Below are 17,995 nucleotides of genomic sequence, written 5' to 3'. Positions count from 1 at the left end.
GGCTATATAAGTATAAATGATTTTCATTAGACCCTTGCAACATGCTATATTATAGCATGCAGTATACAACTTGTTACTGCAACATTTTGTTAAAACTTGGTGACAGGTGGATCACAAAATAAACAATCAATTGAGTATGTATATATACATAAACTAATAAACTAGTCACTATGAAGGTTCGTCAGTCTACAGCAAGTTTCTTGCTGGTATCGATCAGCTCGAGCGCCCAAGGTAGTAAAAACTCAGTGACAGCTAGGTGGATCACAAAATAAACAATCAATCGAGTATGTATACAAGGTAACTAATAAACTAATAAACTAGTCACTATGAAGGTTTGTCAGTCTACAGCAACTTTCTTGCTGGTATTGATCAGCTCGAGCGCCCAGGTAGTAAAACTGCCTAGTAAAAGAGCTGCTTCGGCTTCAGGAAGAAGTAGCACTTGGATAACTTGAGTAAAGATTTCAGTGTAGATTATCACACCCTCTTCAAGTTGTAAGAATTTGAATACCTTCCACAACAGTCCCTCCTTCCAGACAATATTCAAGAAGCAAATTGCTGAGCAAACAGCTTTCGTCACACTTGTTGTGGGTCGTAGTTCTTTCCTGAGTGTATGAAGAGCTTTCACGGAATTTTCATTGCCCTGGATTAGATGGAGTAGTCCAACGCTAGGTGAGGCTGTGCGTAAGAATGACTTGAAGCCTAGTACCAGAAAAAATCCCCTAGTCACTTCGCAAATAAATGAGAGCCGCAGTTTTTTGTGGCTGGAAAGGTTTCTCCATTCGGTGCTTGAAGGTTGTTGGCTATTGCCAGCACAATCCACTGCCAACTGAAAAGATGTGCTTGCAATAAGGTGCTCAGTAGTATCAGCTTTCAAAAAATTGTCATCAGTAAGTCGAACAAATTTGTTGTCAGTTGTAGCAAGCCGAACTTTGCCAGTTGTTGAGAGCATTAGCTTGAACAACGTTTTTCCCTCTTCGCTTTTCAAAGTGAGGTAGCCATCTATATTCACTGAACAAAATTTCCTCGACTGCTTTTCTTGGAGGTAATACATTCCAGGAGAATCTGGCTCGATTGTGAATTCGCAGCCAGAGTTTTTAGTGGTAGCTCCAAGCTTGTCATCGTTGGGTATGTATGCCACATAATTGTTGTTTACAGCACTGAGCAAAATCACATCTGCATCGTCCACCAAATTTGTTGAGTCGAGAAACCCTACATAAGTTGGTGGTAGCATCTTCGTGATTTCAACATTTTCCCTCCTGGGTGATGGACACAACTGGCGGGCTGCGTCCATACTGATAGATTACTACCAACGTCTTGTCATGAAATTTCAAACCATCGCATTTCATCGTCAAGTTGTTCACCATAGTAGACAATTCGATGTGTTGTAACGCCTTGACAATATCTTGTATGTTTTCTGTCACATTTATTAATCCATATGCTGCTCCAAGAATCAAAAGGTGGTCTAGGTCGACTTCTTTGTTGACTTCTTCTTGTTCGTGACGCTCATATAAGATGCTAACTTTCGTAGAGCTGTCGGAAATAAGCAACTGAGGTTTTTCAATACCATATTGGTAGACCATCACAAAGCTCTTGTAGTAGTGCCCCGGCCAGGTATTATCTGGGAGAATCAACTTTGGTGTCAAATGAAGTTGACGATTTTTGATGAGCTCTCGCACTTGCTGCGTCACTGGTTCAAGCCCGTATGCTGCACCAAGGATGAAAGAGGAGGTGATACTTCAAAATGCATTGTTTCCGTCTCCCTAGCAATACTCATCATTGAAATATCAGAGTACTGATAGATAACAACAAGGGTCTTCACCGCACCCGGCCAACCATCGATTCCTTTCCACACTTCTTTCGTTGCAGGCTTCATGAACTTGGTTCCACCTCCCATAACAAACTGTTGAGCAAGCTCCGTAACATCCTTGACTCCCCACACAGCTCCCAGAATGGTGATGGTTCCTTTAGGAGCAGGCTGGTGAGAAGATGTTGTGGAACTTTCCGAAGATATTGATGTTTCATTCTCCTGAGATTTGGCCTTTGAAAGACGGATTGAATCATGCTCTTTTACAGCAGTAATGAGAGGTTTTTGATCTGCATATTGGTAACACACAACAAGAAACTTATTATGCCCACGCATAGGGTCAAAACCAAAGGTTGAGTTCTCTGCTTCAACAACGAGACAATCTTTTTTCACCATGCTCCATACTTCAGCAGTGACATCAGCGGTTCCCCAGGCTGCTCCTAAGATTTTTAAATTGCAAGCCATCTGCTCAGCGAGATCGTACAAATCGACTCTCTAGAATCGAAAAACAAAGAAGGGTGTGTCACCTCTGCAGTCTGCGCTCATGCGCATGTCGATTATGTTGTTGTTTGTTGCCTCCAAACCACGTGGACACACCTTCTGGCTTAGCAAGATCAAGAAGATGAAAAGAGCTTCCACTTTTCAAAGTTCTGACCGTTCAGCACCACCAGCAAAGAAGCAGCTGCTAGAGCAGACCCACCCAAAAGTAGTATACTCTATAAATTCAGATTACAGAAGTGCAAACTTCCAGGAAAAGCTATCGTCAACTTGGAGGTAAATCACTATTAAAGCTTTATAGCTACTTGCTTGCTGCATATAGCTACAAGAGTAATAACAATTATTATTTCTATTAATTCAGAGAAAATGGATACTTCAATGATTGTAAGTTGCATTTGAATTTTAGCATAAATTATCACCAAATGCGTTTCTGCAGTGGCCACTGGTGCACAGTTACTATGTCGACCGTTTCAATGTTGCGTACTTCCCAAGTTCATTAAGACCCCTGTAGCCATGGAGACGAGTCGTGAGGGGCTCCTTGAGGGACTCACGAGGGAACTGCTTAGACTAAAGTTTTACGAGAAAAACAACGACCTTTATCAGTTTCATCAGGTGAGTATTGGATATCGTAAAGAGATCAATTCTGCGACCATGTTTAAAAATAGATATTTTACTTGTATGCATAAGTTTGACCTTCATAAAGTTGTCATAACTTTGTCATACTTCACTAAAATTCAAAGTTTCATATACCATTGGATTCCTTGTTAAAAAGCGCTTCTATCTATATGCTGTAGAGCTGGTAAGCTCCAACCAGCTACCAGGCAAACTTGTCCACCACATAAAGCATAAATGAAGCCATAGTTGACCACATAACTTCCGGGGTCAAACTCAATGCAAATAGACTTTAGGTAGTAGCTGAGCAGAAGTATATAGTTTATTATGTGTGACGTTACTCTCCCTGCAACTATAATTATGGGATTTATTCATTCAATACTTCTTGCTATATTTGTCACTGCACAGTCGAATGATCTGAAGAAGTTCACTGACTACCGATGTATATCAGCCCTAAGGTCAGTGTTTGTATACGGCTATACCCTCCTATAAAGTGATGCAGCGTGGACACTAACCACTCACTAGGTGTCTTCTGAGAGAGCAGTGTCTTCCTTGGTTGAGACAAGTGACGGGTCTGCAGCTAACTGACACCATTGACATCACATGCTCGAAGTATGAGTATACAGGTATACACAAAAATATTAATTTCGTGCCTGTCTTTAACAAAAATTTAGGATAGTACATGTATACTGTTCTCTTTCTGTGCAATCCATTGAAATCAAGAGCCTTAATTGATGTGATGCTTTTTCATAATGTGTTGACTTTTGTAGAATTTAGTATGATCTATGATCCTAATAAGAGGTAAAGAATGATTGTTACCCTGTTTCTATCACTTCAGATGTCCTGCTTTGCCATGACGATGAGTTGGAGGGACGGAGGATTGCGTTCATCCTCTACCTGGTCCCAGAGTGGAGCAAGGAGGACGGTGGTGAGTGCAGGGAGGAACAGGGCCGGTGGGTGTTCTTAGCTGAGCTTATGAACTTAAAAGTAACCTTTTCAGGTGATATTTTCCTTCTGCAGGTTCTTTAGACCTCTTTACTGTTGACGGTGAGTCCTGCAGTCTTGGGTAGTGAATCATGTCCTGGTTACATTCCAGTCTGCATGTGTTGGTTGTGGATAACGTCCTGGTCCCATTCCAGGCAAGGGCCAGCCCAGTTCCATTTGTCAGAGTCTGATTCCAGACTCTAACAACTTTATCTTCTTTGATGTTAACGCCGTCTCCTTTCATCAGGTATATTTAGACCTGTAAAGTATTTGATTATGTACACTTGATTTTGTAATTCATGAGAGTCGTTACGTTTTCATGTGTCCAGGTATCGGAGGTACTGAGCACAAAGACTCGACTCTCGGTCAGTGGTTGGTTTCACGGCCCACCCCCTGTCAGAGCACCTCCATATAAGGACATCGCGAGACCCCTTCATCCTCCACTACCTATGGGCGTGAGTGTTGGTGGTACTGTAACTACATGGCTATTATTATGGGGTAGCTAGCAAGCTTATAATTCTTGAGTGTAATGTCAGGAGTGAACTATTTCGGATGGAAAAATAGCATAATTATGATACATAATTTCAACTCTGCATGTTTGAATAATGTGTTGATAGTAGTATAGCGAGGCGATTTGCTATCGTGGCCTGGGTATAATTTATATCATCGTACATTAGAATATAGCGAGTACATGTAGCGAGTATCATCGTACATTAGGCTGCCATAACTGTGTTTTGTGTAGCTGGAAGTGCTGAGTGACTGGATCAACCCAGTGTACCTGGACATTGGAGTGTATGAGCAGATACAGGGACAGTTCGAAGAGGAGTCACAAGTAGAGCTACCAGACTTCTTACTGGTAAGAATAAAACATGTAAGTACTGTATCCTCCCGCTGTGTGTGGTTGTACACGAGCCTCGTTATACGTTTGACATTCAGTGCTTAGGCTTGTTAATTGGCATGGTTACTGAGGGTGATCTTGTCAGTGCTCTTAATATTTTGCAGCCACTCTCACAGTTTGTCAATCATGTGATGTTTACTGTGCGTATAATTATACAGGACAACAAGTATCAGCAGATCTGTGAAGATATGAAAGAATGTAAGGTGACTGTGGTTGGCCCTGCAAATAAAAGGTACCTCTCATCGAAAAGCCTTTAAATATAGAAGTGGAGTGCCACATGTAGGTGGAGCTTGAATGCTAGTGTTGCACAGGACTGAATTTATTGCTACTTTAATTGAAGTCTCTATTGTGCAGCATTAATTTTATACCCATTATATCTATATGTTCAATAATTAGCTATTAATGTTAGATACACGTACATGCCATCAACCGAGATGTTGTGCATGTGTCTATATACATGTACTCAATTGTTCCCCTGTAGACGTGTTCATCGGTTGAGCCCTGAGGACGCACTGGGCCAGCTGCTCCGAGTGCTCACCTCCCAGCCGTTCTGTCTCCTCCTCTCACACCTCACCGGGCTGGATCTGGCGGAGAATGTCATTAGAGACTCTGCTGACTCAGCTGTTGTTGATGGTACATTACGTTCCGAGGGATTATAATATCATAGACCATTGTTCAGAGTAATTGTGACCACCTGCAGTACTTCCACACCTAACTACGTAGACGTAGACACAGCAGAGTTTTGTGTCTCACACATCGAACGATAAAGCCCAAATAGTGCCTACATTAACTCATTGTAAAAATATTTGTAGTAGGATGCACACAGCACTGCATTAATTGTTTCACTGTGTGTCTGTCTCCGCAGATGAAGGATTATCAGCTTCACCCACCTCTCGGGACGGCTCAGTTGGTCCCTCCATGTTAGAGGTTAATAAAATAAATGGAGAACAAAGCTTTGAAAATGATGAAGATGGCGGGGTTAAAGACGTTGGTGAACCGAGTGTTAAGTGCACAACAACAAACTCTGTACAAAGTGAAAACTTAGTGCAAAATGCGGTTGCCCTGTGTCATTGTGATGTGTACCGCTGGTGTCATGGTGACTACACTCTGGCAGGGGATGAGGGGACCGGGAGATTTGTACTGGACGCACAACTACATTGTTGCTCAGACGGTGAGGCTACAAAATGACTGAGCCAGGTGCTCTAAGACTTGTGGGTAAAATGTTTGTTGAGGTCAGCTTGCCCACGAAAATAATGGATTTTTACCCCATGAAAATTACCCACTATACAGTATTTATGTAGTACTTATTGTTGAAATTTGGTGTACCTATATTTACCTTGTACAGATTGGTCACCTGACTATGGAGGTGTGGTCTCTTATATTGCTAAGGATGCTGACGAGGAGGTAATTAACAATGTCAAATTATAAAAGTTGTCCCATTAAAGCCATACAAGTAGATTGCATGGTTCTTAGACCCGCCCACTTCCTTTATTTACCATCGCTTGCTCCTTTTTATTGCTGTATAAAGATCGTCAAAACTACTGAACTACTGGTCTAAAATGAGGTTTTAGGCGTACATTTTTTTAACTTAGTGTGACATTTTTAGTGGCCTATAAAACAAAAAGAGAATAAAAAAAATTGCTTCCCCGCATCAGATTTTGGTAAAACGGAAGCTTAATTCTCTGGCTAGCATGCAATAATTCTCCTTTTTGCAGACAATGATTTATAGCTGAAATGATTTTAGGTTGATACTTCATATAATGATTTTGTGCCTTCCAATTGCAATGTATCATTTGTCATAGTACATACACGCAGTTTTGTTAACACGTCTGTCTGTTGAAATGTGTCCTAGAGCTCACTCTCGATTGCTACTCAGTAATGTTTAATTACAGTGTTCCTACCCCTCGCCCCCTCTCTGCAGCTGCTGTCAATAGTCCCTCGTCCCAATGCCCTCTCCCTGGTCTACAAAGAGCCAGACACTCTCTCATTCACAAAGTATGTCAACCACCGGGCCTCGGAGGGGGTGTGGCTTAACACCATACAAGCAACCTATGTAGAGAATACTGACTCTAACTCTTAAAGTGTTTCATAAATTAATTGAATATTTTGTTACTATACGAGAAAGTATTATGTGATCCAATTGTTAAGATTCTAGCCTCGTACCAAAGCCAAGTTGTCCTATAAATAACGCTAGGTCACTTGCCCTATAAAGTGAAAACCCGGGAGGCTATATAGCACATGTACAATGTGACGTGACTTGACTGCATGTATTGCATCTATAATTTAATAAAGCTAATTAATTATGGGTTATGGGCTTGCTGTGAGATTTGACACATGATCATGAGTTGATCGCCGCAAGCTCTCCTGCATGGGCTGTCAGCTGGTTTTAATCTTCGTCTCAGACTCTCAACTCTATATAGATAGCAGCATGCATGCTGGTGGATCAAATTATGTATACATGTAATAATTTTTATGACAAATTAAAATATCATGTAGAATCAGGTATAGTTACAACTTATAATTATTTAGTCGCATTTCAACAGTTTAATAGTTCTTATGATTTTTGCTTCCAGACCATGGCTGTCTTGTTGCCCACGGCAGCCGTCAGCTTCAAATCAAAACTGTGCACGAATGAAATGAATGGTTAACATAAAGGCAGCTGCATGAGTAACTATTATGCAAGCATAACTACCACCACACCAGGGCCGTAATTATCAGGGGGGCTGAGGGGCAACTGCCCCCCACTCTGAAAACCAAGGGGGCAGAGCCCCCTTGGTTCAGACAGTGAAATGGGGTGGGCTCCTCTGCAGAGTCCAGCAGATCATAGTCCTGATATTATATTTAGTGCCTTTTAATCTAACCACATTGGTTAAATGCACGTGGTTTGTTGCAACAACACTGTATATACTGTAACTAAAGCAAGTTGATCCACATTGCAGCTGAAATTTATATAGCTAGAGCTCACTATGGCACAATATTGAAATAAGACCTTCTTACGAATTAAGCTCGATGAATCCCCAGGGTCTATTCTTACTTTATATACATAAGTTGCTAACTGACTTTGAAGCAGTTGCTCGTGACTTTGCTTCCACTAACACACGTCGAATAAACTATTTAAAAAATAAACTCTCACATGCAGATTATTTCATTTATGTATCTTTCTCCTCTTTATCTCTGAGAACATACAAAATGAAAAGTTTGCCTCCGGCGGGGCAGGAGGAGGAATTTCCCCCTCCCGGACCCACCCCCTGCATCGCAAGGAGAGGCCAGGTCCATTCCTTTTTTTGCCCCCCCCCCACCTAAAAATCTTCTTACGGCCCTGCACACTATGGAAGGCCTCAGACACTGGCACTATTGACCTAGCCACCCAAGAAGGCGGGTGCTAGGCCATGCAAAGTCAATTTGTAGTTTCTCAAGCTATTATTTCCAAAATAGGAAGCGGATTGAGGCATTTGTTAACGATAATGATATTCATAGAATTTTAATTGAAAACACACCCCTAACTTCCTCAATAAGCGGAAGTGCATTAATTAATTTTAGTCATAATTATATACGTATACATGACCAAAAAACTATAAACAATATTATTTTTATCCTAGTGCCTTTAATTTGAGGTCACGTGATATTTAACTTTTTTGTAAAGCAGCCAATTTCCTAGCCTCGTTCCCAGGCCTTGCTGTTGTCACTGTTCATCCATATCATAAGAAAGACATAGTGAGGCAGCAAAGAAAGAAATGGGCGTACAGTTAAGAAAAGTAAGGCCCAGAGGAGGTACGACATCCGTGTGTCATCCGCGTGTCTTTAACACACACATTCCAAACTTTGGCATAAGGAATGTGTGTCTAAAACGTTTCCTTTGACACGCAGATGTGTAGGCCTGGTTTGGGAAATACTAGAGTTTGATTCCGATTGTTGATGGCAATTATCGATTTCCTTTCAAGTGATCAATCGTTGGAATCGATTTCCACCATATCGACTGTCATAGAGGAATCGATTGCAGGAATCAATTGCCACCATCGATTGTCATAGAGGAATCGATTGCAGGAATCGATTGCCACCATCGATTGTCATAGAGGAACTGGAATCGATTGCCACAACCGATTACGGGAATCGATTGTAGAGTAGTCGATTCCGATTGTCTATTGCCTTTCCAGCAATTGATGTTTGGAATCGATTGCTAGCCTCCTTCGCAGCCTCTCCTTTTTCTGTTCTTTGTCATAGTTCAATAAGATAAAATACGGGACTAATTGGAGGAACAAAGAAAGAAAGAAGGAAGAGACTAAGAAAAAGGAAAGCCTGCCTTGCTAAGTCGCGTGACGGTAGACGAGTGGTAGACGAGTGAAAATGAACGTGGGCAATCACTAGCTGGGCAGAGCCTGACAGAGCAAAAAGCTACAGCATGCTTACGCATTGCAAAGTCTAAATAAAAGCTGTTAGCATCGTAGATAGTAAGCCAGAATCAAGCGTGGAGACATCGTAGACGAGGGCTTACCTAGTAAAGACTAAAGAGACTAAATATCTAAATTTAGCTCAGTTTTTTTCCTGAGTTCAGAACAGACCCACTTGATTAGTAGATATAATTATTACAGCAGTATAGTCTACTCTACTCTACTCTAGTCTTTCATACTTACTGACTAAAGGTCTCACGAAGGCTGACTCTACTGCACTGCACTGTACATGTACTGTTCATAACAGATTATGTTCCTGGTAAATGTGCTCCAAGTACTGTGTGGGAGGACAGTTATTGAGGTTTTCTCTCGCCCACGCTCGTTAAAATTTGTCTACGTCAGTAGGGGATCACGCGACTTAGCAAGGCAGGCTCTCCTTTTTCTTAGTTGCTTCCTTCTTTCTTTCTTTGTTCCTCCAATTTTCTCTTCTGACAAAGAACAGAAAAAGGAGAGGCTGCGAAGGAGGCTAATCGATTGCCACCATCAATTGTAGAGGGATCGATCGTAGGATGCAGATCTATGTACGTATATACCTTCGGTTGATATGTATGGAACGCCACCTGGGTCAAAAATAGAGTATCAGCATCAAGGACCAGACTGTCAGCAATCAGTGATTCCAGGAAATCGATGTACTAGCAATCAGTGATTCTAGGAAATCGATGTACTAGCAATCAGTGATTCTAGGAAATCGATGTACTAGCAATCAGTGATTCTAGGAAATCGATACTAGCAATCAGTGATTCCAGGAAATCGATGTACTAGCAATCAGTGATTCCAGGAAATCGATCCAGCAATCAGTGATTCTAGGAAATCGATGTACTAGCAATCAGTGATTCTAGGAAATCGATGTACTAGCAATCAGTGATTCTAGGAAATCGATGTACTAGCAATCAGTGATTCTAGGAAATCGATGTACTAGCAATCAGTGATTCTAGGAAATCGATGTACTAGCAATCAGTGATTCCAGGAAATCGATGTACTAGCAATCAGTGATTCCAGGAAATCGATCCAGCAATCAGTGATTCTAGGAAATCGATGTACTAGCAATCAGTGATTCCAGGAAATCCATCCAGCAATCAGTCATTCTAGGAAATCCATGTACTAGCAATCAGTGATTCCAGGAAATCGATGTACTAGCAATCAGTGATTCCAGGAAATCGATGTACTAGCAATCAGTGATTCCAGGAAATCGATCCAGCAATCAGTGATTCTAGGAAATCGATGTACTAGCAATCAGTGATTCCAGGAAATCCATCCAGCAATCAGTCATTCTAGGAAATGGATGGGCCTGCAATTGATTACCAGTAAATCGATCCAGCAATCAGTCATTCTAGGAAATGGATGGGCCTGAAATTGATTACGAGTACAGTACTGTGATCCTGTAATCGATGCACACCTGCACCGGCAGTGGCTAGTGATGTCGCAATGCTTGCAGCTTTGCAGTCTTCTTCTTCTTCTTCTTTGTAGCCTCCAAATAATGAAGAGTAGCCCATTGGGCAGACAAAAAAGAATATTGAAAATGGGTATTATTATAACACGCAGTAAGAGGGTGGAGCTTTAAACCAATGTGCTTGTGAGAAGGAGATCAGCGCGGGTTTGCCTTAGATCTTTGATGAAGAGCAAGAGCCACTCTTGCGCATGGGCAGCTTTCAGCCAGACAAGGCCTTGCAGGAGATTGTAGAGGGTGTCATGTAGTGCCCTTGGGTCGTGGGGGAGGTGAACACTGATGCAGGATGGGGCATCCTGCAGGAGAGCAAGTCTGCGCATTGAGAGAGCAGGGCAACTTACTAAAAAGTGTGAAGGTGATTCTTCTTCAGTGTTGCATAGTTTGCACGATGCATCACCGGGAGAGATATTTCCTCTGTTGCGATATCTAAACCTGGACGCATCCAGCTCGAGCCTGTCACAGCCCACTAGGAGCCTGATTCTGAAATTTGAGGGGCCATGCATAGAACGATCCAGCTGACAGCATGACCATAGCATCGAAGGGCGACCTAGAAGGGCGGGGAGGGATGAGATAGGGAGATTTGTGCATGTGTCTGTCATCTTGACGTATTGTGTGACTAGTGCAGATTTCTTTGCAGCAGTCTTAAAAGACCCTTTGTTTTTCCCGTTTGAGATCATAGACGAGAGTGAAGGGTAGCAACGAGATAAGACTAGTGTGGACCATGTTTTTAAGAGACCTGATGGAGAGTCGGCGAGAAGTCTTTCTACCATAATCTTTTTCGGGAGATCTTCTGAAGACATGCATGCGATAGAGTTAATAAAACAGAGCAGTCACGTGACCCATTGCCAAAGTCAGAGGTCAGGTGTTGACAAGATACTTGTAGGATCTAGCAGTCTCTACTGGTCTTCTGTGAAGGACATTGTTGTTGACATTGTTGTTGAACCGAGCAACTGCCACGTGGCCTTGGCTTGTCTTGCAATAACTTTGTCATGTGACTAGACTAATCTGCCATGAGGCCCATGACTCGACTGGAGGAGCACCGATTACCTGAAATCACTGGTTTGCTGGGTGCATGCATCAGTTACCTGGAATCAGTTGCTGGCGCATCGATTCACTAGGTCTAGATGTTGCAGGCCCCACCCATTTCCTAGCATCACTGATTGCTAGTACATCGATTTCCTGGAATCACTGATTGCTAGTACATCGATTTCCTGGAATCACTGATTGCTGATAGTCTGGTCCTTGATGCTGATACTCTATTTTTGACCCAGGTGGCGTTCCATAGATATGACACTATTATTGTTGGTTAAATGATTACAAAGATAATATATATCAATGTAAATTGTACAGGTGAACAACTTTTGTAATCATAATTTTTTTAATGAGCCAAGAGGGGCAATCAACTCCAACAATCCATTCCTATGATCGATTACCACATCGATTCCTCTATATGACAATCTATTGTGGGAATCGATTCCTCTGACAATCGATGGTAGCAATCAATCCCTGTAATCAATTGTGGGAGGAATCGTTTCATTGATGACAATCGATGGTGACAATCGATTGAAGGAATCGATTCCTCTATGACAGCTGGGAAGGCAACCGACAATCGGAATCGAACTCTATTCCAACAATCGATGGTGGCAATCCATTCCTGCAATCAATTCCTCTATGGCAATCGATGGTGTGAATCGATTCCAATGATCGATCACTTGAAAGGAAATCAATAATCGCCATCAACAATCGGAATCAAACTTTAGTATTGTCCACTATGGCATTCCATAGTACCCTCACACGACTTCCCGATACAGGCTGCTCTCCTTTTTCCTAGCTCTACGTCTATTTCTTCTTTAATTAATACCGTATTTTATCTCATTGAACGATTAATATAGTATTTCATCTTATTTAACGATTGTGATAAAGAAGAGAAAAAGGAGAGCCTGTGTAGAGGCTACCAATTTCCAAGGCCTGTGCTACCAGATAGAAATTTTTCTGGTGCTAGATACAGGCTAGCCTCGATTCCAGGCCGCTTGAACAAGGCGGCCTGGTATACCTTGTATGCGCATGCGCGAAATAATTGACAACAATTTCATCATACAAATTGTGAAAAACCAGACAAAGTTACAAAAGGGAATAATACGTATGACAATGTGACCACAATGGCAGCTTTCAGAGACACTAATCAAAGTAGAATAATTATGCTGCAGCAGTGTTGCTTCTTCTAGCTCTGTTTATCAAAGAGACAGTTTAAGAAAGCCTCCCAGACAGCTAGAGCTGCCAGCTAGGAAGAGTGGTGGACTCTTTAATACATCAGTAGATCTTGAGTGAATAACTTCCTGAGTGTCGAGTTAAAGCTTATTAAAAGCTTTCAGGAGTAATCATTAGCTTCTTTATCTTCAGCAATGACTTCTTGTCGAACATAAAGGCAAGATTTAGTAGCAGAACACTTGCCTGGTCTATATTACCACAGCCTCATCATAGACTCGCAAGCCGTCACTGTTGCAGGCGAACAGTACTGTTCGCCTGCAACAGTGACGGCTTGTGAGTCTAGCCTCATCAGGGGACCCACAGGAACACATCATGCCTTTCCTATAACATCTGTAGCCTTACAGTGTAGGGTGTCGTTAAGTAGAGACTTGGCTTGATACAATAAAGGGCGTAAGAACTCAGTCATCTTTGCACAATACTTCTATGTAACGGACTGTAAAATCAGAATACAAATAGTATACGGTTTATTTTACTGACAGTATCCACAAATACACGGATTACCCCCTTTTTGGGGTAATGTACACGCATGCGCATACAAGGTATACCAGGCCGCCTTGTTCAAGCGGCCTGGAATCGAGGCTAGATACAGGCTCTCCTTTTCCTAACTCTACGTCTATTTCTTCTTTATTCCTCCAATTAATACCGTATTTTATCTTATTGAACGATTAATACAGTATTTTATCTTATTTAACGATGTGATAAAGAAGAGAAAAAGGAGAGCCTGTGTAGGGCTACCAATTTCCAAGGCCTGTGCTACCATAGATAGAAAATTTTCTGGTGCTACTGACTGTTGTGCATTGTTTGCGCATGCGCAAAATTATTGGATAATTTCCCCGTAATGTTTCCCATTAAACTTTTTTTAAAAGTAAATCTGTGTATACGAGTAAAACAAGTAGTAAAAATAATAATTGTAACGCTACTGTAACATTGTTGTACATGTACAATTAGAACTGAGTTGGGTTAATACCTGACTCAGCTCTCACTATTAATACAAGCAACTCAGGCAATTTCAGAGCGTGTCCGCATCTTGACCGCGTACCTCTGATGCATCTGATAGCTGATCTTAATAAAGAGAAGCAAAGTCTGCAACAAATCCATCCCATTAAACTGAATTTCACCCAAAAAATATCCTGAATAACATATACACACAAAGAATACTACATACACAGAGCTATATAGTAGTCTCGCACAGCCAGCCCCGGATGTTTTCTATTTGAACGCTAAGTCGATAACGGGGCTGGTGCGAGACTAGCCTTTCACCAATTAGGTTAGTGTCAGATGGGCGTTGCCTGTCCATGGCCATATAGGCTATTGTCAGCCTTCCCTCCGTTCAGACGATTGTTATCCACACTGTTGCAGGCTGTGAGTTCTTTGTTAACATAGCAGGCTAGAGGTAGCTATTAAAATGCTATCACAGGAGCTATAAACGTAACCTTCACAATCGCACTTCTATCCACTTTCTTCAATCCACTTCCGTTTGTTGTGACGTCATTGTTTTACTGAGCATTATAAGATAATATCCGGAGTCCCAGTCTGGGGATTATGTGGCGCATGCGCAAACAGTCGATACCAGGCCCTCTCTTTGAGGAAGAGCAATTTCTAAGCGCTCAGGGCCACCGTTAGACTCGCCAGCCAGCCAGCCCTTCCTCGGGGTAAGGGACTGGTGGATTGCCTATCTGAGAGTTGTGCCGCAGAGGAGGCTGGAACCACTTGACCTTAGCTAATTTTAAGGTCACTAATTGCAAACTTCTCTTGCAGATTATGTACTTCAAGCCTAGTTTTTAGTGTCTATCAGTTTAAAACGTTATTTTTCAGGGGAGGGGTTAAATTTTATTGTCGCCAATTTTGCTCAGAAGCAGAGATACAAGTCTCAAAGCCAGCTATGCAGTGACCTCGAAAACAAGCCGCTCATGATATCGAGGCTAGTATATACAAGAGCAAGACTTTTGATTGTATCTCTGCTTTTGAGTAAAATTGGCGAAAAAAAAATTTGACCCCCCCTGAAAAATAACGTTTTAAACTGATAGACACTAAAAACTAGGCTTGAAGTAGTCTGCAAGCAGAGGAGGTACGACATCCGCGTGTCAAAGGAAACGTTTTAGACACACATTCCTTAGGTCAAAGTTCGGAATGTGTGTGTTAAAGACATGCAGATGACACGCGGATGTCGTATCTCCTCTGGTCTGCAAGAGAAGTTTGATAAATCCAATTAGTGACCTTAATTAGCTAAGGTCAAGTGGTTCCAGCCTCCTTTGGTTGTGCCGTTACCTGAATCTGGTAATGACCAATCAGAGAGTGCAGTATCAATGTCATGTGACATTCTTACGCCCACGGTATTGCTTAGTTAGTTTTTTTGTGGTAGAATGCATGATACAGTAGAACCTCGATTATCCGGCCCTCCATTATCCGGAACCTCGATTATCCGGCTTGGCAGTTTTCTTGTTATCAGATCAGAAAATGGGCGTGTCCCTCAAACGCACATGCGCGTTGCAGATGTTACCATGGAGACATGCCTGCTTCTCTTCTGCGCATGCGCAGATAACCATGTGGCACTGCTGTTTATCAATAAAGTGGGTGGATCAAGGCGTGGTTTATCTATTCGATTGTCCGGCATGTTCACTTATCTGGCCTGCTTCTGGAACCAAGGTACAACCTTTTCACCTCACTACATTTTAAAAACAAAAAAGAAATGTACCACTAATTGACCTCAGGTATGTGTACATATAGTAATGGTCAGAGCTGGGCATGCTCACAGTAAATGAATGATTGCAAGTAATAATGGGGGAACCTGGCTGTACAAAATCCTATAATCATTTGTATCTGAGGTGGAGAATGGCATGGCAAAAGCTTGTCAATTGCTGTACCATCAGGAAGCAGCAGATAGATTGGTTGTTGCTGAAGCTACTACATGTTTGGCCCGAGGGTTATTGATAGCTTTCAATTCACTGGAGATGTGTCGCTGCTTATAAAGCCAGCCCAAGGGAGCACTGTCTAGATGATCTCACGATGAATTGAAATTATTTGTGAAAAGCCGACTACCTAAAATTCAGACCCAATTGCTTCAGAAGTTCAGATTACTGGTAGATCTAAAGTGCTGCCACATTATGCTGTCTACTTAAACGCCTAGGATTCACTCGAAAGAAGGCTAAACACATCAATACAACGCTCTAAAAATAGATGTAGGTCTTGCACAACCAATCATTCATTTACAATTTGAAACTGAGCATCCAGCTCTGACCATTGCTATATGTACACATACCTGAGGTCAATTAGTGGTATGTTTCTTTTTTTGTTTTTAAACTGATATTTCAAGTGAGGTGAAAAGGTTGTATCCGGATAATCGAGGTTCTACTGTAATAACAAAATAATGGATGGGCAAGACTTAGCCTCGATCCCAGGCCGAGTTTTCGCTTTTATAACGGTTAGGCGAACAACTGGGCCTGGTACTAGTTGTCTGCGCATGCGTCAAATTTTCATTGTATATTTGTGGTCGGCAAAAATATTTAATAAATCAATAATTGAAATTTGTACACAGAAAATGCACAGAGTGAGTACACAAAAGATGCACATAGGGAGCTGCTTCACAAAGGCCTGGGGAGTTGCCAGTTGTGCTGCAGCACAATTACAGTGACCCAGGGCAACTTCAGGATGATTGAATGCCTTCCAATTATGTTTCAAAAAGATTTAGCAGGCTGCTGGACTTCTGTGATTCTAGGCCCCAACTCGTAACTCAGTTAAATTTTTTGCTTGAGAAAACATAGATTCTCTTGATGTCTCTGAGCTACCCAGCAACGCTCGAATGAGCAGGTCATACTCCAGTCCTGTGAGTATAGGACAATATTAAAAGAAACCAAAGACGGTTAAACCCTTACCTCAAACTGTCCAGTCTCGTCTGTTAGTATAGCCAAGAGGAGCACTGTTGGGATAGCTGGATATTAGCCATTGCTCCTGTACAGAGAAGTAGACATTTTAAATACGTGTAGATCTATACATATTAAATTTCTCGGTTATAGTGTCATTGTGTCGACGAGCTGATGATGGCAGCACCAAGTTCTCCTAGCTCACACTCTTCACTTGATCCACCATATTAATGATGAAACTATAGTCTACCTACGTACCGGTAGATCTTGCCAAACATGAACAATACTTGATAGCATAGCCATAGGGCCCACACAAAAATATCTGACCTTTAATTAACAAGCTTGACAAAGCTTTATACCTCTTCCCTTGTTGTTCAGTCTTCAGAATAAGCTTCAGAGAAGAGAGAAGCTTCAGCTAAGAGCCATTCCAATCGATTCCAATAATGATAAAACGGGAACTGACTTCTAGTACACGATAGTACACGAATATAAATGTCACGAAAGTGAACGAGAATATCCATTCGTCAGAATCTGACGAACGACTGACGCATGCGCAGACAACTAGTACCAGGCCCAGTTGTTCGCCTAACCGTTATAAAAGCGAAAACTCGGCCTGGGATCGAGGCTAGGCAATGTGCTAGTGCAAGATTAAGCGACCAAGCAGAGCTTATCAATCAAGCTGCAATTGAGACAAATCCTCCAGTGACTTTAGTATGTAGATGATTCGCACCACTTGTCTTACATTGGAGAAAATCTTTCCAGTCTGAAAGTATGTGGGGATGGAAAGGGCTTGACAGTAGCCTTCTACCACCAGTTCCAGTGGGGTGTACAATGGGGGCTTTGGGGGCTTGAGCGCCCCCCTGTCCTCCCAGACAACCATGAAACTAATCCTATCACTCAGTAGCTAGCTAGCTAACTGTGCAGCTCCAGAGATACATGCAGCTCTATCTCACGGTTACAAGTAATGACCACGCCCAATTGAGCATGCGCAATCAGCATTGCCATTGCCATTCCAATGTTGTTATGTAATGCATAATAGCTGATCAAGATCCTCTGCACTCTCCCAGTCACCTCTTGCTCCACTGAGAGATACTGCGAAGCAATGACTAACACTAGAATGACTGGACATCCCCATTGCAGTGATTGACCAGTTTGCTAGGATGTACCCCTGGAGAA

The 17,995-nt window shown here is 42.0% G+C and overlaps 2 protein-coding genes and 1 long non-coding RNA gene across 3 annotated transcripts; 1 reads left to right on the top strand and 2 right to left on the bottom strand.

Annotated features, from left to right (window-relative positions):
* Positions 1 to 257: 257 nt before the first annotated feature.
* On the bottom strand, positions 258 to 2,336 carry LOC135335677 (uncharacterized). The gene has a single exon (XM_064531237.1). The coding sequence runs from the start codon at positions 1,289 to 1,291 to the stop codon at positions 338 to 340; it is 954 nt and encodes a 317-aa protein (XP_064387307.1). The 5' UTR covers positions 1,292 to 2,336; the 3' UTR covers positions 258 to 337.
* Positions 2,337 to 2,348: 12 nt separating this feature from the next.
* Positions 2,349 to 6,935, top strand: LOC135335676 (prolyl 3-hydroxylase OGFOD1-like). The gene is made up of 15 exons (XM_064531236.1): positions 2,349 to 2,578; positions 2,664 to 2,686; positions 2,739 to 2,914; positions 3,323 to 3,372; positions 3,440 to 3,540; positions 3,753 to 3,842; positions 3,935 to 3,961; positions 4,054 to 4,145; positions 4,228 to 4,353; positions 4,641 to 4,754; positions 4,955 to 5,028; positions 5,278 to 5,429; positions 5,662 to 5,967; positions 6,142 to 6,200; positions 6,718 to 6,935. The coding sequence occupies exons 1-15, from the start codon at positions 2,349 to 2,351 to the stop codon at positions 6,874 to 6,876; spliced, it is 1,779 nt and encodes a 592-aa protein (XP_064387306.1). The 3' UTR covers positions 6,877 to 6,935.
* A 9,507-nt stretch (positions 6,936 to 16,442) lies between these two features.
* Positions 16,443 to 17,450, bottom strand: LOC135335491 (uncharacterized). The gene is made up of 2 exons (XR_010394521.1): positions 16,832 to 17,450; positions 16,443 to 16,780 (listed from the first exon to the last, which is right to left on the bottom strand). It is a non-coding gene; the product is annotated as an uncharacterized LOC135335491 (long non-coding RNA).
* Positions 17,451 to 17,995: the final 545 nt, after the last annotated feature.

Source organism: Halichondria panicea, chromosome 4, assembly GCF_963675165.1.
Source record: "Halichondria panicea chromosome 4, odHalPani1.1, whole genome shotgun sequence".
Classification (NCBI taxonomy): Eukaryota; Metazoa; Porifera; class Demospongiae; order Suberitida; family Halichondriidae; genus Halichondria; species Halichondria panicea.
The sequence above is the reverse complement of the archived record's forward strand: the minus strand, read 5'-3'. Positions and strand labels throughout refer to the sequence as shown.